The sequence below is a fragment of the Medicago truncatula genome, chromosome 1 (assembly GCF_003473485.1).
Source record: "Medicago truncatula cultivar Jemalong A17 chromosome 1, MtrunA17r5.0-ANR, whole genome shotgun sequence".
Classification (NCBI taxonomy): Eukaryota; Viridiplantae; Streptophyta; class Magnoliopsida; order Fabales; family Fabaceae; genus Medicago; species Medicago truncatula.
In genome coordinates, this window is record NC_053042.1 from 30,910,174 (window position 1) to 30,931,800 (window position 21,627).

General features: G+C 33.7%; 3 protein-coding genes across 4 annotated transcripts; all 3 read right to left on the reverse strand.

The window, feature by feature from the left end:
- Window positions 1-658: 658 nt before the first annotated feature.
- Window positions 659-2,151, reverse strand: LOC11429548 (late embryogenesis abundant protein At3g53040). The gene is made up of 2 exons (XM_003590357.3): window positions 1,208-2,151; window positions 659-1,116 (listed from the first exon to the last, which is right to left on the reverse strand). Exons 1-2 carry the CDS (start codon window positions 1,997-1,999, stop codon window positions 862-864), a joined length of 1,047 nt encoding a protein of 348 aa, XP_003590405.2. The 5' UTR covers window positions 2,000-2,151; the 3' UTR covers window positions 659-861.
- A 2,702-nt stretch (window positions 2,152-4,853) lies between these two features.
- Window positions 4,854-8,102, reverse strand: LOC11425046 (probable glycosyltransferase At5g03795). Its single transcript, XM_003590359.4, has 4 exons — window positions 7,610-8,102; window positions 6,994-7,235; window positions 5,980-6,328; window positions 4,854-5,674 (listed from the first exon to the last, which is right to left on the reverse strand). Exons 1-4 carry the CDS (start codon window positions 7,871-7,873, stop codon window positions 5,003-5,005), a joined length of 1,527 nt encoding a protein of 508 aa, XP_003590407.3. The 5' UTR covers window positions 7,874-8,102; the 3' UTR covers window positions 4,854-5,002.
- Window positions 8,103-14,100: 5,998 nt separating this feature from the next.
- Window positions 14,101-21,110, reverse strand: LOC11433265 (threonine dehydratase biosynthetic, chloroplastic). Of its 2 annotated transcripts, XM_024777998.2 has the most exons (10): window positions 20,573-21,110; window positions 19,871-20,050; window positions 19,312-19,581; window positions 18,998-19,204; window positions 17,724-17,972; window positions 17,570-17,640; window positions 17,293-17,410; window positions 16,868-17,002; window positions 16,649-16,734; window positions 14,101-14,349 (listed from the first exon to the last, which is right to left on the reverse strand). In XM_024777998.2, the coding sequence occupies exons 1-10, from the start codon at window positions 21,017-21,019 to the stop codon at window positions 14,265-14,267; spliced, it is 1,848 nt and encodes a 615-aa protein (XP_024633766.1). In that variant the 5' UTR covers window positions 21,020-21,110; the 3' UTR covers window positions 14,101-14,264. The 2 variants fall into 2 exon arrangements, with proteins under 2 accessions (XP_024633766.1, XP_003590411.2); XM_003590363.4 differs by lacking the exon at window positions 14,101-14,349 and having other exon boundaries at window positions 16,422-16,734.
- Between the last annotated feature and the right edge of the window lie 517 nt (window positions 21,111-21,627).

Sequence of the window (21,627 nt, forward strand, 5' to 3'; positions counted from 1 at the left end):
CTTCACTTAATACTGTTATGTTTTTAAGTTAGTTATACTCTAAAATACTGTATGTTTTAAGTTACCTATGCTCTGAATTCACATGTCCAGTTCAGATGATCAGCATCTCTAAAAGTGCCTCTCATCTCCACGTACCAAATACGAACGAGTTACACCTTATTCCATGCGGTCGTATGCAAAACAGACAACCAATAGTAGGTTCTCGATCACAACTTAATGAGCTTTGAACAATCAAAGAAAAGTCCATTAACTTTCAAATTTAAGGTTATAAAATAGGAACATTTAAGAGGTTTGAAGAGATAAAATTTAGATAGTTGAATTTTTCATCTGAACATATTTCAAGTGCTCTTAAAATACCACCGAAGATATTTCATTTCATATATTGTAATTAACTTGAATACCCCCAATACACTGGTTATAAAAATTTGTGTAATCAAAACATTGAAAATTAAAAACTTCTAAATTTTGAAAGAATAATTCTTTATTTAATATACTCAAAGAATATCTCAGGTAGAGTACAAACAAAGTGAGTAGATTATCTTAGTAACCAGAATAGAATAGCCCTGCAACCTTTAGTTCACTTGTGCTAGGGCCACACAAAAAGGCACACCATTGTTAATGCATGTTCTCGTCATTGGATTTTTAATTAAACATAATCTATACTTCAATCTTAAATCCAAAGACATCTTTTATTTTTGTAGATGTTTCATACAATCCATATAAAAAACACTAGATACATATATGAAGAGAAAAGTAAACCAAATAGTATTGTTTCCATATAAACTTAACAAAGCAACCAAAAGGTAAACAAACAAGTTTCATGATTCATCACATCATGAATATAACTTGATGTACTACAAATCACTTCTTTTTAATATCAAGGAGTCCAACACGAGTAACCCCTTCATCATCCAAAGGTCCCACATCATTGAATGTCTGACCGGTCATCTGATCCGCCGCTTTCAGCCTCTCCGCCACCGCTCCTGTTCGAGTATCCTCCGTTCTGATCACCCCCTCATTTCCACGCCTCCAAGTTTCCTCTCCAAATCCTTTACGTCCATAATTTCCACTTTCCATTTTCCTCCCTGCTTCTTTATCTGCTTCACTCAACATTTCCTGCATTATCCATGCAAAAATTCCACAACCACTAATCAATAAATATCTCAAACATCAAAAACATATACTACCATAAATTCAAATTTGTTACCTTGGTCTTGTCTTTTGCCTCTACTGTCTTTTGTTTAGCAGCTTCTGCTGTCTCTGCAGTTTTCTGTTTAGCAGCTTCTGCTGTCTCTGCAGTTTTCTGTTTAGCAGCTTCTGCTGTCTCTGCAGTTTTCTGTTTAGCTTCCTCTTTCTTGTCACCCAAGTAACCCATAGCCCGTTTCGCCGCATCAACAGCAGAGTCCTTCATCTCACCAATCTTCCACGCTGTATTATCCTTCCCTTCCTTCGCCTTCTCAGCTGTATAATCCTTATACTCACCCATCTTATTCATGGTGGCATCTTTCCCTTCTTTCGCCTTCTCAGCCGTATAATCCTTATACTCACCCATCTTATTCATGGTAGCATCTTTTCCTTCCTTTGCCTTTTCCGCAGCATAGTCTTTGTACTCCCCAGCTTTGTCCTTGGCTTCCCTTGCTTTCTCTCCGGCATAACCTGCATACTCATTAGTTTTCTGCATCGTTGCATCTTTTGTTTCCTTCGCCTTCTGAGCTGTTGCGTCTTTCGTTTCCTTCGCCTTCTGAGCTGCAGAATCGTACACACCACGTGATTGGTTGGCTGATATGTCTCTAACTTCACCACGTGTAAGTCGATCGTCATTGTCGAAAACATGGACTTCTGTTGTTGGGTCCCTTTTGCCAACTACAGCTTCTCTTGCATTCTCGTAGGTGTCATGAACAGCCTTCATCACTGAACCAATTACACCGGGCTTCTCTTGATCATGTTGTTCTTTTGTTACACTGATTTCTTCAACGTGTCTTGGTTGTTTTGATGCCATTTGAAGAAGAAGAATTAATGTAGCTTTAGTTTTTGTTGTGTGTTTCTTTTCTAGTAAGATAAGATTGAAATGAAATGAGCTTGTTTACTAAGTTTTGTTGTAGAGTATAGAACCTATATATAAGTGACAACTTCCCATATATAAATATACGAATTGTGCTAGTGCTCAAGGTTATATATTATTCGAGAATGTGATGACTGATTATGAAATGAAGGGGTGAGTGACACGTGACTACGTGTGTATAGAAAAAGCACCACCTGGCAGGAAAGGTCGGTGGGTGGACACGTGGAAACCATTTTGGGGACATGGAACACGATGTTATGAAATGATTATTGGTGGTGACATTTGGCTCACTTTCTTTGTTGACACTTGGTTCAGTTTTTTTAAAATCTATTGAACTACATTCCGTACATTCAAAGGTATTTTTTTCTAGGAAAATTTTATGGTAAAGTCATGATAATGACTTTTTTGGTGAAGTTAACTCTAACCAATCATTGAGCATATACTGTCTTGATTAATCAAAATTCATCTTCTCCAAAATTCACATTCTCGAACTCTAAAACCGTTTCTCTCCAAAATTCATCTGCTTAATCAAATCTCTTTCTCTCCAAAATTTATCTTCTCCAAATTATGCTGTAATTCTGTATGCATATGTTGCAAGCTGGTGTTATGCTGTAATGAACAGAAGCTATGTTGAGGCTTTTAGCTATTGGTGCTAACCAAACAGTACCATAATCGTAGAAAACCCAATCAGGTTTTGATGTTTTGAGAATCTCAATAATATCATCTTTAAGAAGATAAGCTAGTTCAAGGAATTTGTTCATGTTTAGTGGAATGTCCATAGTGTTTTCAGCACCTGGTGGGAATTGCTCTACGTGTGGTAAAGGCAACCTTACTAATTTGATAAATGCTTCAATGGTTTTAGGTGTTTTGGCAAAGGAGATGAAGAACAAAATGAATAATTACATTGGTCCATCAGCAGAATACTAGTTGACATGACGTAAGGATTATGCTATTGGTAAAATAAAATAACTTTTTCAAAAAAGTCAGTTTACTGACTACACCATAAAAGCACCCATTTTTCTCTAATAGGAAATAGATGAATTTTGTATTTAGTATAGGAAATGATAGGCTATGGTAGAAAACACAATACTAATTAAACTTATCGAAAAAATAAGGGTTAAATAGTTCAACTAGATTAAGATAAAAGTAAATGATTTGAATTCAAACTTTGGTATTTAACTTTTGGTAGATGAGAAAATACTATAAAAACTAATGTACTAATATTTGTCTGGCAAAAAGTTATTTGAAGAGGGATATAATGAAGTACAGAATACTATTAACATTAAATCAAAAAGCTTGAATACAGTACAGTCATTCTAATACTTCTCTAATTATAAGTGCTTGAAGATGTTTCAAAAATAGAATAAGTAGACTTTCATACGAGTTTCCTAAATTATAGTGTTGAAAAATGTTTATAAGCTACCAGTTATCTAGACTTTATAGTAAACAATCTAAATATATTTAAAAACTGTATGGTATTTTCTCTGATACTCTACTATTTATTTTTTATCAGAACACTATAAATATCCATCAAATTTCAACAAATTGTGTATAAGCTTCATGTCAAGTGGTAAACCAGAAGTAACTATATATGTATATTAAGTAACATGGATATGCTTTTAATAAAATAGGAGTGTTTGAATAGTTTGAGATTGAACATAAACCATAACTTCCTTTGATGTCTGCCTGCAGCAAATATCAGTGTTTGGTGCAACAATTTTAAGGACTAACTGCACAATTTCCATAATACTAGTTTTCATATGTTGGGTATTTGTATTGATTGTTGCTAAAAAAAAATATTTTGTTTTGTAAGTTGGAACTAAAGTTTCAACATGTGTTTAGGCGTCTCTGGAAGATGTTGGATACGATGCTCCAACATCCTGGCACGGTTCAGTGTGCCTGAGTTCTCGCCTATTTGTACGCGCTCTTTATTGTTTAAGGAAACAATATTTCCTTAACTTATTGATCAAGCAACGCGCATATCTTCTAAGAATCAGCTGTTGAATATTTCTAAAGTGTATTTTATATTTTAGAAAATATTTAATATTGTTTGGAACCATCCTATAAATGTTCCGACATTTTAGAACTTTCCATATTTGTTTATGATTCTTGTTTTGCAGATTAAGCTGAACCGATCTGCATTGTTACTAAAGCCCAACAAATTATTTAGCCCAAGCTGCTTCAGTATATAATAAGGAAGACTTCAAGACCTAATTGTTGATTCAAGCCGTCATACTAAATAGTTTAGATTTTTAGGGTTTGAGTCTTCATGTATTCTGCTCTTGTATCGTTTGTGATTCAAGTTTAGAATCTATTGTGTGTTCTTTCTTGTATCGTCTGTGATACTTGTTAGGACTGTGTGTGAGTATTGATTACTCTTTGTACTACACCGAAGTTGTGAAACAAGGTGCTAGTTGTTTGTATTGGAAGGTAACTTCTATTTTGTTTTGGTTTAGGTCTGATGGTCACTGGGGCAGTGACTGACCATTAAGATAGTGAGATGGGATCTCAGATCTAGGAGTTCCTAGGTTGAAAGTCTATACGGGTAGGTCCTAGGTCATATAGTGTAAACGAGGAGTTTGCTGAGAGCTATTGAATAAGGACTACACTAGTGGATTTCCTTACTGGCTTGGTAGCCCCCAGAGTAGGTGTGTTTGTCACCGAACTGGGTCAACAAACTCATTGTGTTCTTTAATTACCTGTCTTTTATTTTCTTGTTTTTATTACTGTTTATCGCCGGATGTTGAAACATTAATCGTAACATCGAAACGTTGTAACATCATACAGAACATATTAAAACAAGTGCGCTAGAATTTCATCATACATGATATACATGACAAAAATAGATAGAATCATTCCATATTACATTGGCAATGTGACACCAACTGTATGAAGCAAATTGTCAAACATGGTCACAAGTTAGGACACATGATAATTTATTTATTGATCATCATGAACTCTGAAGTTCAATCTTCTAAGCCACACAGAATGGAGTATCATATGAAACACATCAAACCTCTTTGGTGGAGAATGTACCTCAAAATGTCTCCTTATCTGTACAACTCTTCTCTGCATCCTTATATACTGTGTTGGAGAAATTCTCATCAAAATATCCTTCAATTTGGGAATATCTTCAACCGAAATCTCAACAGAAAAAGACTTCCAATTTAAGACATCACTAAATGGAGGAACATAATGATCTGAAATAAGTACAGGAACACAGCCTGTGTAAATTGCCTCAACTATCCTTGGACTAGCCACCTCATAACCACTAGGACAGAGACAGAACTTGCTCTTTCTCAGCATTTCATAGTAAGAAACACCCTTTGGAAGATACTTTTGAATCATCATATCTTGATCTTTGTTGTTTTCCCAATGCTCAAGAAGAATGGCTCTAATATGACCATGAAGTCCTCCTGCAAAGAAAGCTAAAATCGGACGTTTAGATGCTGACAGTCCACCGAGAAAACCGTTGATTGAACCTGTTTGGAGATTGATTTCAGGGAATGAAACATCTTTTGCAGGGTTGAATCTTTCTGAGGTGTTGGCATTGCATAGCACGCGGATGGAGTTCTTGTGTAGGTATGGTACGGAGAATGAAGTCTCTGGTCCCTGAAATTAAACACAAGAAAAATATTTGAAAAATTAGTATAACATTATTCATTTGTCAAAATGTTTGTTCTTGTTATTTACCAACATTACATTCATCCAAATGAATTTGAACCCTGGTCTCTTAAGCAAGGTTTCGGGTTCTAGCCCTGTGAATGGAAAAAATGTGGTTACGAGGGGAGACTCAACTAAAGGTTGCCAACCAGGTTCCCCAATGAAGATTTGTCATCGACAAAAATTGGTGGATACTTCGTAGCTCATACCAATAACATAATTAAAACTTTATCGATTAGTAGTGAGGCACTCACCCAGTCATGGCAAGCTAGCATGAAATGATCAGCTCCAAGGCTTCTATTCCAATATGGATATTTTCCAGCAATGACATTGATATAATCCGTGACAGTTTTTCTTATAGGTCCAAAGTCACGAGAGTCCCTTAAATAAACGAATCGGACCAACATTACCACACTGAACGGAAGGAAATAGACGTGTGCTTTCTGAGGATCTCTAGTTCTAAATTGGTCATTCAATTCAATAGCATGAATGAAGTTCCCTTCCATGGAGTATATGCTTTTGCAAGGTCCATTGTGAAAAACCGGAGGCTCCCCTTCTTCGTAGACGAATACTTTGAACTGTTTCTCCATTTCTAAGTAGCTCCTGTCAATCATAGCAATTTTTTAAAGAGGTCTGATTAATATGATAATAAGGGCACATTTGTAACTGTCTAATGTGGAGTTGGGGAAATTTGATGCTTGGTAAGTTAAAAATATAGAGCGAATAAGCAATTTCGTCCTTGAAATTGTAATACGTCAATAGAAATAGTCCCTTCGTTAAATTCAGGCGCTAGACAATATCACATAAGACGTTAAATGAAGATGTCGGCAACTCACATAGACTCCCCCTCGCTGGTACGTCTCTATGGACGAAATTGACTGTTATAATTTTGTTTGGTAAAACTGTAAAAGGCTCCGAACTACTTTTGCTTTCCCAAATGTTAAAATCAAGGTAACTCATAGGCTTTTACCAAGCAAAATTATAACAAGCAATTTCGTCCTTAGAGATAGACGTGGTAGTGGTGTAAAGTCTACATATAGATTATGACATCTTCATTTAATGTGTCACATTAAGTTGTTTAATGGCTAAACTTAACGTAATGAATTTTTTTATTCACGTGTTACATTTGCAATGACGGAATTGCTAATTCGTAAAAGTGAAAGGTGGATTTGACGGATGGTTACAATTTGAATAACGACCTTTCCTATTCACTTTAAAAATATAGAAGTTGATAGAAAATGAAAGTAAATTGTGAATTATTTATGTACCTGTGAAATGCCTTAGCATTCCAATACATTGGACCTATTGGAACATAATCTGGATCTTGTGTTTGAGTACTATAGCTGGCTTCTCTAATAGCAGCTCGAGCATGTAACAGACCGGCTTCTGTTCTATCTAAGATGCTGAACTTTCTTTGTTGCTTCAATCTTGGATGAGCTACATAAGTTTCATTCAATGGAACAGTACTGTTGAGCCAAGGTTTGGAGATGTTGAGAACTTCAGTTTCATTCTGTTCAACACAGATGAGTCATTAACATTAGTCAAATCATTATTAGTTAAAAAGGTTATGTTAATTAAGGTAGTTAAAGACTAAAAAGGTTAACTCTTTTTGAGGTAGAAATTAAAGAGTTTAGCTCTAGAAATCTCTTCTCAAATCATTATTAGTTGAAGATGCAAGTGGAGTTAAACTAATATTAAAACGGTTATGCTAATTAAGCATTGCTTTAAGATACACATATTAAGAAATTTTATCAAAAGTTGCTTAGTTTTTGTGTTAGAAAAGTTGCATAGTTAAAAGTGCATGTTAAGTTAGATTATTTAGTAAAGAGAATAAAAAGAAGTTGAAAACCAATCACAGAAATAGTGAGGAAAAAGAGTACTTACAGATTGTTGAAGTGTGTGTATGGGATGAACAGGAAATGGTGTTGAAGAAGAATGATTGAAAGCAATGTGAGAACTATTCATCTCAAACTGCACCGCTTGAGATCTCAAGTCCACAATCTCTCCTCTTTCTTTAGGACTCAGTATAGAAACAATTCCCACAACTGCAACAAGGATGAGAGGAACCATAGACAAAAAGAGCTTCATTGATGAAGATGTTTTTGAACCACTTCTCAATACACAACAATTTCTTTCACCATTACACATTTTGATATAAGAAAAGTACCCCTTTAAGAATATGGACAAGAAATGCCAACTTTAACACAAGGTGGTAGAATCATGCATGAAATGAAATGCACTTTTAGATGTTAATTAGCACCAAAATTCATGCATGTTCCGTTGCCTTGTTTTGTCTTTTTTCTTCTTTTGCTTTTTCTACAACGTTAGAGTAAGACTAATAAAGACAAGAACCAAAACAAAGAACTTAGGTGTTTGTTGGGGTTGGGTTGGTATATTATTAATACTCTCAATCTCTCATTAATCTATAGTTTAGTGTGATTAGTAATCAATTTTTTTTTGGTAGAAGGAGAAGATTAGTGATCAGTTTGATCTTACATAAAATGTATAACCATAGTGGTTGAACTTGTCTCCAATGGACTAATTTTATAGTGAATGTTCGTTGAATTCAAAAACATTTTATAATTTTACCAATTTTAAACAGTCAAAGGAATTAAATTAATTAAATATTCATTCATTTAAAAAATATATTAGCTATTATTTATAGAAAAAGTTATATATCATTAAAATTATTTAGTAAAAAAAAGTGTTTAATTAAATTAAAATAATGGAGTGGGAAAAAGGTGGCAAACTGGCATATCAACGATGTCTATGCCAAGCGTCCTCACACTGCGTCCTTAATATACGAGTTTCGTATTTGCATGCAACTTCTTCAATTTCCGCTTCTGCCCTTGTCAAAATGACTTGTCAAATTTCATTTGCCCTCTATATTTTCGTCTTTTCCCATTTGTCCCTGCGTGAAAATGTTGCCGTTGATTACTCCACAATGAATTTCCCATTTTTACTTTTTATTATAAGAGAAAAATAAAAAAATATCAAAATTCATAATTATTGTAATTTTCTGAACATTTTTATACATATTTTTATAGAAGAGTTAAACATTAAGTACACTCTTTAATATTAAAAAGACAAATATTAAATGAGGGATAACAAATTCTTTTAAACAATAGCTGGAGTTTAAAAGGTGTGAAATTTTCTTATAGATGTGACCGAAATTTTGTTTGGAATATTTTTTTATAATAAAGACCGCAATGATTATTAAGAAAAGTGTATAAATAAATTAGAAATGGTGACATTTCACTAAATTATTATTTATTATATATTGCTGTAATTTTATAATTATAAATGCATAGTAGAATATATTAATTAATTAATTAATTAATTTTGAGTGTATAATATATTGACATGAGAGTGATGAAAATATATTAATTAAAAGGTAAAATTGATTTTTTTTAAATTAATATTACCTTGAAAACCAAAATGGTCATTTATTTTGCGACATCATACGTATTTTTTTTTTTTTTTTTTTTTTTGCAGAAATTATATTGAAATCCAATTTTTGACATAAATATAATACCCCAATTTATTTTGTCTGATTCATAAGGAGGCTTCTTGCCGCTTTTTTGGCGGTTCGCCGAAATCGAAACGCCTTTCCGTTAGAATCTTCTCTTGATTCTTTTCCACGCGTTCAAGCCTATCATTTTGCTGTTGGAGCAAGTTCACCATATTCGTCAAGATTTCGTTCGATTATGGCGGTGTAGTAACCAGAAGAAGCGGTGGAGGAAATGAATGAAGGAGTGTTTCGTTCATTGATGCGTAAGGACGAGCGTTGACCGTAGCGTCGGGGATAGTGTTGTAGTCATTTTCCGTTAGGATACATCGGTTTGAGAATCAGAGTCGTTCGATCTTGGAGGATTTGAATCACACAACGTGATTCTTGGTCGGTGGAGGAGCGACTCGCAGTGGCTCTCCTACAAGTTCCAACCATTACTTCGGAGAAGGGAGCAATAACTGTCAACTGTTGCGGTGGAGGAATGTGTAACATAAAACGGTTACGGTGGAGAATCGTTAGACCGCGACGGTTGCGAACGATCCCCTCCTTCTAGCGCCAATTGATCTGTCCGGCTAGAATGAATGAGTGGCAACGGTGGCGGAAAGTGCTATGGTATGACAGTAACGGTTTCCGGTACAGCGGTGATGAATCTTTGCGGTGGAACGAAAGGTGCCTGCAGGCACGTTAGCACTCCAACGCTCAAGTCAGTAATGGAACCGAGAAAGAGTGTGTAGAAAGTATTGTGAAAAATGAATCATACCTTGAGGGTGAAGCAATTTGACCCTTATATAGGCGCGCGATGGGAATAACCGTCTCTGGGTTATGGGGTTATGCAGCGTGTGATTAGAGACGGTTATAGGACACATGTAGTGTGACCCTTGCGCGAGAACGTGCTTGTATGTGATGCAGTGCATCAAAGCTGGCGTGTTTCCTCAGGCGCGAAGCCTTAAGGCGGTGTAAGTTAGGCCACATGTCAGCGTGTGATTGGTCTTCTCACCGGTCCAAAACATGTTAAAACAACTAATAGTAGCAACTTTTTCTTAAAAAAACAACAATTATTTATTCAAAAATTTTATATTTAATATTAAATATACAAGTTTCAATACAAAAATTTTATTTTAAACCCATGGTCTGAAAGCATTAGAAATTTGTGCAGTGACAATTTATTACTTACATTACACGCATTAAAAACTTTGGACTTCATAAAGTTTGATATCTTAACCCCAAAACACCAAGCATACACATACGCAAAATCATTGAGTACATGTTTTTCACAATCATTGGAAGCTCCCAAGGTAAGGATGTTGTAAAGTTCATGAAAACTGAAAAGGACAAGGATTGTCCGTTTAAAACATTCAATGTAGATAAATGACATTAATATTGCAATATAATCTCAAAACTACATAGTTGCAAACAAGGTATTAGAAAAATACACATTTCTATTCTTCTTATTGGAAATGAGTTTTTACTGTTATTATTACTCTTGTTCTCAGCCAAACTCTGTTTCCTCTCTGCCAGAAGTGACCAATTTAACTATTCTGTCCGCTTTCTCTTCGAGTTCTCAGGCTGCTCAACTTTTTCCACGATTTCCCTTATTATCTTCAAGCGCTCGAGCTGCTCAAACAAGAAGAAACTATTGAATCATAATTAGAAAGGAGCAAAATGAGAAGGAATTATTTTAAGGAACAAAACCGGAAATAAGCTATGCACCTGATCAACTAACTCTGTATGCGCAGTATCAGATTTCTCTGATTTTCTCTTCAAGAATTGATTCTCCTTCTTGATTTCCTTCATTGATTTTGCCATCTGATTTTAACCGCAATGATGAAAAAGGAAAATAAATTTAGAATTACACCCATCAAAGTAGATATATATGATTCAAGCAAATGTGATTAGAACAAATGAAATATTATGAGAAATTAAGTTTACCTTCTCAATCTCTAGTTTAAATGTTTCAATTACATCATTGTTCTTTGTTGATGCTTGCTGAAATTCAATGCATATACATAAAAACATATAATTGTAGTAATGTAGAAACGTCTAAAGCAATTTTACAACCCACACTACGTTTGAAATCACATGCAGAAGTGCATGAACCGTTAATAGATATTATATGCACATAAGTGATATTATATAACAGAATTTGAATCCATTTGTAAAATTTGTTTACCTCCAAATTGTCCAGGCTGAAGTATTTCCCCGCATTAGATACACGTTGGCATTCTTCCTGAAAATGATGAAGCATAAATCCTACTGCTTTCAAATAACAAAATCAAAATGTTTCTTAAAAAGAATCGGACTACACTACCAGGTGGAAGTCACATTCATATGATAAAAAAGGAACTCGTTCTTATAAGACGAGATACAACATTGAACATGAAAAACTTAAATGCAACAAGGTTGCTCAATCTCGACAGATCATAAATAACAACTACCATGTAACATAATCAGTTTTAGAGGTAGTGATGTAATAGAATAATACCATCAGCTTTTTATTTCGACACTGTAACTCCATGCGAAGTGACTCAAGCTTATCTGTGACAGAAAGAGCACAAAAATAAAGGGGATATGCAAGGGGTTTAGCCCCTCGTTTTTTTCCCAAGGGTGTAACCCCTGGCAAAATGTTAGCGACGAGCGGTTTTGCCAGTGCTTCCGCCCTTGGTAAATTCCCTCACAAACGTCTATTTTTCCAGGGATTCTATCCTTTTCTCAGGGATTTTGCCCCTGACAAAAGGTAATGTTTCTTGTAGTATACTCACTTTTTCATCTGATACAAGGTCTTTATTTATAATAAAAGCATCCCTAAAAAATTGGAACAAAATCAAGCCCAAAAATACGTTTCTGATTTTCTGCTGCTGCGCGAGATCGGGCGCCAAAAAATGTCCAGACATGAGTCTCTACACTCAGCCAAAATCGGGTCGCGATTTTGGCAGAAACCCAAATTTTGAGTCATACTACAACATTAACTCGTTTAATTAGGTTTGATCCTAATAGTTCTAAACTCACTCTATAACTCTTAGTTCAAATCAACTGAGTTATTGATCTATATTTGTTTTTTGTTTTTGTCGGAGGTAACTTTACGTACTGAGTAGAATGAAATAGACGTGTGCTTTCTAAGAATCTCCAGTTCTAAATTTGTCATTCAACTTAATAACATGGATGAAGTTTCCTTCCATGGAGTATACGCTTTGAGATATGCTAGCAACACTCTCTTTTCAACACTCTCTATAATACTCACTCTCTTATTGATTTAAATCATTGTGGATGTATATTTTGAAAATTGAACTCACACAAAATGGTGGGACATACATTGATTTCATCCAATAATAGAGTGAGTATTAGAGAGAGTGTTGAAAAGTGAGTGTTGTTAGCATTCCTCGTATGTTTTTTCAAGATCAGGAGTGAAAAACCGGAGGCTCCCCTTCTATGTAAACGAATAGTTTGAACTGTTTTTGCATTTCTAAATAGCTCCTATGGATTCTAACTACCTAATGTGAAGACCAGGAAAATATTGATGCTTGATAAGTTAAAAGTATAGTGAATAAGCAAATTTGTCCCTGAAATTGTAATAATATGTCTATAAAAAAAATAGTCCATTCATTAAATTCAGTCATTAGATTAAGACATTTTCATCTAACGTGCCATGTTATGTTGTTTAATGGCTAAACTTAATGTAATGATAAATTTATTCACGTGTTACATTTGCAATGACGGAATTGCTAATTCGTAAAAGTGAAAGGTGGATTTGATGGATGGTTACAATTTCAATGACGACATTGCCTATTCACTTAAAAAATATAAAAGTTGATAGAAATTAAATGAAAATAAATTGTGAATTATTTATGTACATGTGAAATGTCCTTAAAAAAAAATGTACATGTGAAATGCCTTAGCATTCCAATACATTGGACCTATTGGAACATAATCTGGATCTTGTGTTTGATTCATATTGCTGGCTTCTCTAATAGCAGCTCGAGCATGTAATAGACCAACTTCTGTTCTATCTAAGATGCTGAACTTTCTTTGTTGCTTCAATCTTGGATGAGCTACATAAGTTTCATTCAATGGAACAGTACTATTGAGCCAAGGTTTGGAGATGTTGAGAATTTCAGTTTCATTATGTTCAACACAGATGAGTCATTAACATTAGTATAATTATGAATAGATCTCCTAATTAATCGCTCAATTATCAAGATTTAAAAAAGAGGCTCATGAAAAATAAGAAGAGAGAATTAAGTAAAAGTACAATATACAATTGAACTGAAATATAAATTGAAAAATTTATCAAAAAGTAATTAAAAAATAATCTTATTCCTGAATAGAAACAGTTAACTAAATTCAAGTTTTTAGTTGAAGACTAAAAAGGTTAAAGACTTTAGCCGTTTTTATTCCTCCAATAGTATTTTAGAGAGTTTTTTTTTTTAATTTCTGATGGATTTCGAAACCATATATTTTTACAAGTTTTTCGCTTGCAAACTTGTTTCTTTCAATCTAGATTTAGCCCTAGATAACCTACGCTTCCGACTGCGTCATATTGAAATTCGATAAAAAAAAAAATAAAAAAAAAAAAGAATGATTGAAAGCAATGTGAGTACTATTCACCTCAACCTGCACCGCTTGAGATCTCAAGTCCACAATATCTTCTCTCTTTAGGAATCAGTATAGAAAAATTCCCACAACAGCAACTAGGATGAGATGAAGCATGGACAAAAAGAGCTTCATTGATGAGAGCTTCATTAATGCTGGGACAATCTAAGGTTTAGAAGAAACCAATTTATTTTTCACCAAGTTTTCATGTATGAAATGGAAATACATCATCGTTCAATGTATATACAAGTTTAAAATATATTAACAATTGTGAATATTAACAAGCCAAAATATATATACTAGTTTAAAATAACTTTAACATAAGTTTTGGTTTGCTATTATAACTATTTTAATGTACAATGATTACTTGAAGAATAAAATACTCGGGTTCTATTACGACCAACAGAAATTTGGTCTAGTAGAAGGAACTTGTCTAATGAGTTAAGATGTAAATACTGATTGAAAGAGTTGTCCGTATTTATTGTCCAACAATGTCTCATACAAGAGTACCTCCAATTGAGAGAACCTATGAAAACCAAAAAAGAATATTATGACTAAAATATTAATATAACTTATGAGTATTTTAGAATGGATAGTACAAACGGAAATGAGATCGAATGGATTATATATAATAGAGTAATGATATTTGGATAATTATTTGATGACGATTTTTGTGACAATCTTATTTATCTATTTTTTTATTGGTCAAAATAATAGAAAGAAAAAGAGAGAGAGGATAAATACATGATATGAGTATGAAAGGAAAAATTTGTTAGATACAAATATCATTTCTCTATATAATAACATTCGTTTTGTTTTTGTTTTTTTTAAGGGTTGTTGGGTTTTTGTTAAAATGGAGCGTTCATATTCCTTCAAATTTCTTTATTACTCGTTTCCAAACTTGAAGAATATGAGATGGAATCATTCACTAAATTAAAATTATAAGATGGAATCATTTACCAAATATATATTTAATAACTAATCCCTCTTGTTTCCTAAAAAAAAAAACTAATCCCTCTTGTTTTTTGACAAAAAAAAACAACCCCTCTTGTTATATGAATGATCGAATAAACAATGATTTTTTTTTCCAATGTGTTGTATCAAACTCAGATTCACAAGGTTGAAGAGCTTATTTTCAACCAAGTGACATCTAGGAAAATCGACATATCTTTTCGCTTCCTAATACACCAAGTTTAAATGTTTTCATCCCATGACACAATCAATTGTATAGGGATCTATTTGTTATAGATTAGAATAAAAGTAATTTAGATATAAATAATTAAAGATTATTCTTTAAAAAAAAAAGGAAATATATATATATATATATATATATATATATATAAACAATTTTGTATTTGTTTTAAAATGGTTATCAACATAGGTGTCGTTTGTTTTGGATTTTTTTTTAGAAAAAGTCAAGGGTAAGAGCTTAAAAAAAAGTTTAAGAGCTTCAAATTTTAAAAAAATTATTTTATGATAGTAAACAAATGAAAATTAACTTTATCTTTTCTAGAAAGCATCTAAGATTTTTTTAAGCGAATTTTTTTTTTGAGGAAGAGAGAAATTTTTTTTGAAGGCAAAATAAACGCACCCATAATTTATAAAAAAAAAAAAAAAAAAAAAAAAATCGGTTTTGTATTTTCTCTCTTATAATAAATTAATTTTCTTCAAAAGCTAATTAAAATAGCTTTTCATTTTCGATATAAGAATTATTTGGCATAACAAAATGAATTTTAAAAATTTACACAAACATAATTAAAACATCAAAATATTTCTTTTAAAATCTTTAATAAACGAACCCTAATTCTCCTATTACTTTGCATTTGTTTCATGACATAGTGTCTACTTTTTATTTAGCTACTATGTCTGTCCCTCATTTGCATTTCATAAATCACTTTCAGATTCAATTGTGCAATTTTGATAAAAATAAAAAAAAAACCAATGACGTTCTTCCAAAGTATAAGAAAACTTCGGTATTGGAGTTGAGGTTTGCATGCAAGAATCATTTCATGAGAAAGAATTTTTCCTATTTTTCATAATAAAAAAAAGGTAAACATGGAGTAAAAAAGTAATTAATTTCATTATGTTGGCTTTCTAGACCAATGTGAAGATTTTATTTTGTTCCACTCCATTTATTTTTGCTTTGATTTTAAACTATCGAAACGTACCCTATAAATTTCAAAAGAGAAATGATATTTTTACAAACATTTATTCCCTCTTCTTTTATGAAACAAACAATAGAGAGTGAGAAAGTAAGAACACAATGTAAGAACAAGAGAGGAAGTTGTCTTAAAAATTGTCACAAAATAGTTCTACAAACATCATTTCTTATTTCAAAAACATGTAATGAAGTCCCACAATGTAAAAAGTGGTAGTTCCTCCGGTCAAAATGTGACATTGTTGGCCAAAAACTCTATTATCGTATAATTTTTCCAAAAACAAAAAACTTTATTATTGTATAAATTTACTCTAAACAACCAAAAAATTCCAAATTCAAAATTTATTTATTTTTTTGATAGAAAATTCAAATTTTAAAACATTGAACATGCTACTTAAATCATTTTAAAATTTAAACTTAAATTTAAATCTACACCATAATTAAAGAAAATTCCAAAACTACCAATTTTAATCAGGCATTTTTATGTACAAAATTTCCCTCAACACAATTTTCCAAATTCAAAATTTAAACATAACCGATATTATAAAACATAATATATAAATGGGCATGATCCGCCAGTAATTTTTAATGACAAGTTCCTAAAATAATCGATCAATGCATTAAAAGCTTGAAGAAAAGGTCATCAGACAGCACATTATAGTCATACCCAAGTCCGGTGGCACGATCGTTGAATTCCTCCATCTCGCTGCTTGGAACCTGAATTCCAACTAATACATTTGCTCCAGTTTCACCCTGTCCGAAGCAGCAAGTACAAAAATCCATTAGATTGTACTGGTCAATGGAAAAATAAGTACAAAAAAAAAAAAAAAAAAAAAAAAAATGCAGTATTTGACTTGAGGAATAATAGAATGTTGCAAATTCCCACCTGCGCACGGTAATGGAATAAAGAGATATTCCATCGTGGACTAAAGGAGTCTAAAAATTTCGTCAAAGCACCAGGTCTTTCTGGAAAGGTAAAACGACAAAGAACCTCGTTCTGAATATCCGGTCGGGCTCCCATCTGAAAAATGTTTTCAAAACAAAGTTAAACTTAGTCAAATACAAAAACAGGATCAGTTATTGTGACGTGTTTAGTGAACATTATCGGCTTATCGCAAGACAAGACCATTAAATCTAATAGGCAGCTCTTCATCAAGCGTTGTTACTCTCTCTCTCTGTCTCATATTATGGGCTTTATAAATAGCAAGGATAGTGAATTTAGTACGTGACTTTGTTTGGCGGTTGGGAATACTGAAGGGAAAAGGAAATTTATAAAACTCAAAATGAAGGTGATTCTTCAAGCCAATTTACCATGTGACGCAAATGATCTTTCACCAAGTCAACGTCTGAGAGGTTGTGAGTTACAAGCTTAGAAGTTTCCATTCTCTCCTGCATTTCTTTTAGTTCTAAGGGCGTGTGAACACCAACACTGCACACCAACACAATGATTAGTAAAATATTATTGGCCTTGGCATGACACTTAGTTGTCAACAAATCTTTATCCTAATGAAAGTGAAACATAATGATATATCAAAAATTGATAATGAACAGGAAAGTCGAGGCATCTTATGTTTTCCTATGATCTTACCTGTAAAGGACAACAGCTTTCTCCTTGGAACTATATCTGTATTTGAATTCTGTGATATTCATCTGCCCCACCTGCCAGGTCAGAAAAAATTCAGTTCAAGTATGAAACAACTCTGTTTTGGGAAAAATAACAGTGAAGTCGTATAAAAATATACCAATTCACAAAACTGTTTGAAGCTGCCAGGCTCCTCCGGCATGACAGTTAACAGCAGAGCTTCTTGTTTACGACCGACGTTAGCAAGTTCAGTTACTATCCTGAGTTTATCAAAATTCATGTTTGCTCCGGAGGTTATTGCTATAACATTTTCCCCTTTGAGTCCATAATACTTGCAGTATGCCTCAGCTCCAGCAAGAGCAAGAGCGCCTGCTGGTTCTAAAATGCTCCTTTTTTCCTCAAACATGTCCTGCAACAAGCTTTACCAATGTCAAGTCCTAAATAATCTGCAGTGCTTTCCAATTTCTTTTTAATGTACAAAACATTCGAAGGTATATGCAGAAAATAATTCCCAATTCTCACGGATACAAACAAAACAGCTCCATTCGGACGAATGACAGCTTACCAACTCAGCAGCCTGTGTACTCAAATAGAGCTTCTACAATGGAGCAGACATCCTTTAAAAGTACAGAGTAAAAGTAACACCTAAATTCATATAATTGTACCACATGCATCCATTTTTTTTCTTTTTGAAAACTCGGTATCCGGCCCAAGGACCGACTATTCCGAGGGGTCCAATCCCACCGGCCACTGGCAAGGGTCCATTTAAAGCCAGAAAAAAACTTTGTATGGACTAGCCCACCGAAATTGGCACTTTGTATGGACTAGCCCATCCTGTTGTGATGTAATGACACCAGATAAAAAAAAAATCTGCAGTTAACAGTTAAATAGCAATGTAATAGGTTCTTCCTACCACTCCCAGCTCTCTCTCCAACCCCCTTCACCAAATCTAGCCATAATACAGAGAGGACAAAAACATCACCAAGTATATATAAACCAATGAAGCATTACATAATTCTTTGATTGCACAACTAAAAAAGGTTCAGATTTTGGAAAGTTCTAGTTCGAATGATTATATGAGAAATACTCTTCCATCAATCAATTCCAAATTTGTTATTGTTTGCAGACTCACATGGTCAGTCAAGCAAATTGATTTCTAAACAAATTTGATTACTCTACACTTAAACTTATGATCAGCTGTAAACTGTCAAGAAAGATAGATGGAAATGAAAATTTAATCCAGCATCAAAACAATGAGTATATACTATATAGATTTAAATTCATTTGACAAGACATTATGAAATTCTCAATTTTACATTTCATAAAACTAGAGAAGTAGTTGCCATAGATAACGGTGATGTGTGTACATGTGGAAACTGCTTACAACACCAGAGATTCTGAATGCAAACTTTCACAAGGGAAAGGGCATCTCACCTTTATCGATGCACAAATTGCATCACGGCTTACAAGAACAACGCCATCTACCAACTCCTTGCACAAGCGGAAAGTTTCTTCACCAACCTCTTTTACAGCCACACCATCTGCAAATCCTCCAACCTGGTCCAAAACCACTCTTTGGCCATGATGAAGTGACAAAGCCAATGCATTTGCATCAGTGGGTTCCACCCCAATTATCTTCACCTGTGAACATCAAAAATATCAATATTTAGTTAATCACTCAACTCTTCCAAGTGAACAAAGGCACATGCAATGGAAAAGCCTATCAAGACAACACCATGCAAACAAACCTCTGGATTTATCCTCTTCACGTAAGCGGCAATACCAGCAATGAGACCACCACCTCCCACAGGCACAAAGATTGCATGAACTGGACGCTTCATCTGGCGCACAATTTCCATCCCGACAGTTCCCTGACCCATAATGACATCGGGATGATCAAAAGGAGGTATGAATGTACGACCATCCTCTATAGCACGCTTCTTAGCATATGCTTGTGCTTCATCGTAGGAATCTCCAATAAGGACCACAGTAGCACCCCATCTCTCCACAGATTTCCACTGCAAAGGTAAAAAAATAACAAAAGCACATCTCAATTGACCACATTAATTTCCTCCACGAGATATAACAAGAAACAAACAAAGTATTTTCTGGTTTTAACTCTCCGATTCTTAAGGAAAATGGGGCTCAGTAGTCCGAATTTCGGTCATGAGGTAAGTAAAATCTAACAAATGATTGTCTCAGCCAGGGATCAAACTTGAGTGGTTTTGATCTATCTGATCTTAACTAAAACTCATCAAACACGTGGTTAGAAACAAACAAGTTATGAAAAAGTAAATAAATGAATACCTTGATATCAGGAGTGGTAACTGGCATTGCAATAACGGCGCTGCAATTCAATCTCTTGGCAGACATGGCAACTCCTTGAGCATGATTTCCAGCTGAAGAGCATATAACCCCTTTCTCCAAAACATCCTTTGGAAGTTTAGCCATCATATTATAAGCTCCACGGATCTTGAATGAAAATACCTATCACACAATCCACAATTTCATCATCACAATAATGACTTCACAATCCACATTTCATAAACGACATATCCTCAAGCAAAATGATCAACACAATTACAACACCCAAAAAAAAAAAAAATAATAATAATAACAATTTTAAATATGATTTTAGCCTCTGAAATTACAGCATTCTTTGTTGTTTAGTCTGCAAGTATTTTTGTTTGTATCCAGTCCCAACAAATTCAAAAGCTGTTGCTAAGGACACGTTTGGATTGAATTATTTTTGAGCTTATGCAAAACAAATAAATAAGCTTTTATGTCTTATTCATAAGCTTGTCAAGGTAGTTTATGAAAAAACAGCTTATGAAGATACAATTGTCGTTAGTAAAAACTTATGAATTAACATAAAAGCTAATTTATTTGCATAAACTATTTTTCATAAGCTCAAAAATAAGTCAATCCAAACATACCCTGAAGCGGCTAAAATCACATTTAATAAAACGAAGAAGAAGAACATAAGAATGAGTTGATGATAGTACTTACAGGTTGAAGATCTTCACGTTTAAGCCAAACATTAACACCAAGTCTTTCAGAAAGCTTTGGCGCCAATTCAAGAGGTGATTCAACAGCAACATCATAAACCTTAGAAGTAAGTATACTAGTCAAATAACCCATAGCACTTACTCCACAATCATCTTCATCACTACCACGTGACCTGTCAGGAACCGCTCCGACGTAACCAGGTGGATACTGAAGTGAATCCGGCGAAACCTTCAACCTCGGAGAAGCCACAGCCGCCGCCGGAGACTCAACAAAAGGAACAGAAACCATTTCAACAGGTTTGGAGACAGCGGCGGCGGTAGTTGTTACGAATGGTTTGAAACGAGGGTTAGGGTGAAGAGTAGTGTACTGCATTCTGTGGCGGTGGTTACGGAGGAGGAGGTGAGGTTGTGGCTGTGATAATCGTAGCGCCTCCATGGTTTGGGTCATTCTGATTTCAGACACAAATTTTGTTTGACTCAAATAAAATCTTACGAGCTTTGCTTTATGACAAGTCTCTGTTCATTCAAATATCATTGTTGTGTCGAAGGGGTATTTATTTATGTCTATGTCTATGTTTGTTTTTTTTTTTTTTGACTAATACAGTATATACCTTTGATGGTTGGTTTCAATCATTCAGTGTTTTTGAGCATGATTTTATAATGTTTTTACATGGTTGAGTCTTTTTTGAAGCATATTATATGTTGGGTCAAAAAAATAATGATGAAATAACATGGTTGGTATGTGTACTCTTTTTTATAATTTGCTATGTACTTCCTCTTCAATAAAAAAAAAATAAAAAAAACACCCCTAAAGAAAAGTAAATATATGAATTTGATCGTATTTAGACAAAAAACATGTGCATTTTTTTTTATATTTTGTAAGAAAGGAAAATATAGATCAATACATGTACTTGTTTTACTTTTATTTTATAAATAAGGTTTTTTATTTGAATGGTATTTTATAAATGAGGTTGAATATATCTTTGTTGATATAATATAGGTGTCAATGTGATGATATTTTATGTGAAATTTCGATTTGAATTTGAATCATAGTAT

Bases quoted from the DNA above. Each gene is read 5' to 3' on its own strand.
- LOC11429548 (XM_003590357.3), bottom strand. From the start codon at position 1,999: ATGGCATCAAAACAACCAAGACACGTTGAAGAAATCAGTGTAACAAAA. The intron at 1,117-1,207 runs GTAACAAATTTG...TGGATAATGCAG, and splicing joins AGGCAAAAGACAAGACCAAG to GAAATGTTGAGTGAAGCAGA.
- LOC11425046 (XM_003590359.4), bottom strand. From the start codon at position 7,873: ATGTGTAATGGTGAAAGAAATTGTTGTGTATTGAGAAGTGGTTCAAAA. The intron at 7,236-7,609 runs GTAAGTACTCTT...TGTGTTGAACAG, and splicing joins TACACACACTTCAACAATCT to AATGAAACTGAAGTTCTCAA. The intron at 5,675-5,979 runs GTGAGTGCCTCA...GTTTAATTTCAG, and splicing joins TGCTAGCTTGCCATGACTGG to GGACCAGAGACTTCATTCTC.
- LOC11433265 (XM_024777998.2), bottom strand. From the start codon at position 21,019: ATGACCCAAACCATGGAGGCGCTACGATTATCACAGCCACAACCTCAC. The intron at 20,051-20,572 runs GTAAGTACTATC...ATTGTGTGATAG, and splicing joins AACGTGAAGATCTTCAACCT to GTATTTTCATTCAAGATCCG. The intron at 17,973-18,997 runs GTGAGATGCCCT...AGCTTGTTGCAG, and splicing joins CAATTTGTGCATCGATAAAG to GACATGTTTGAGGAAAAAAG.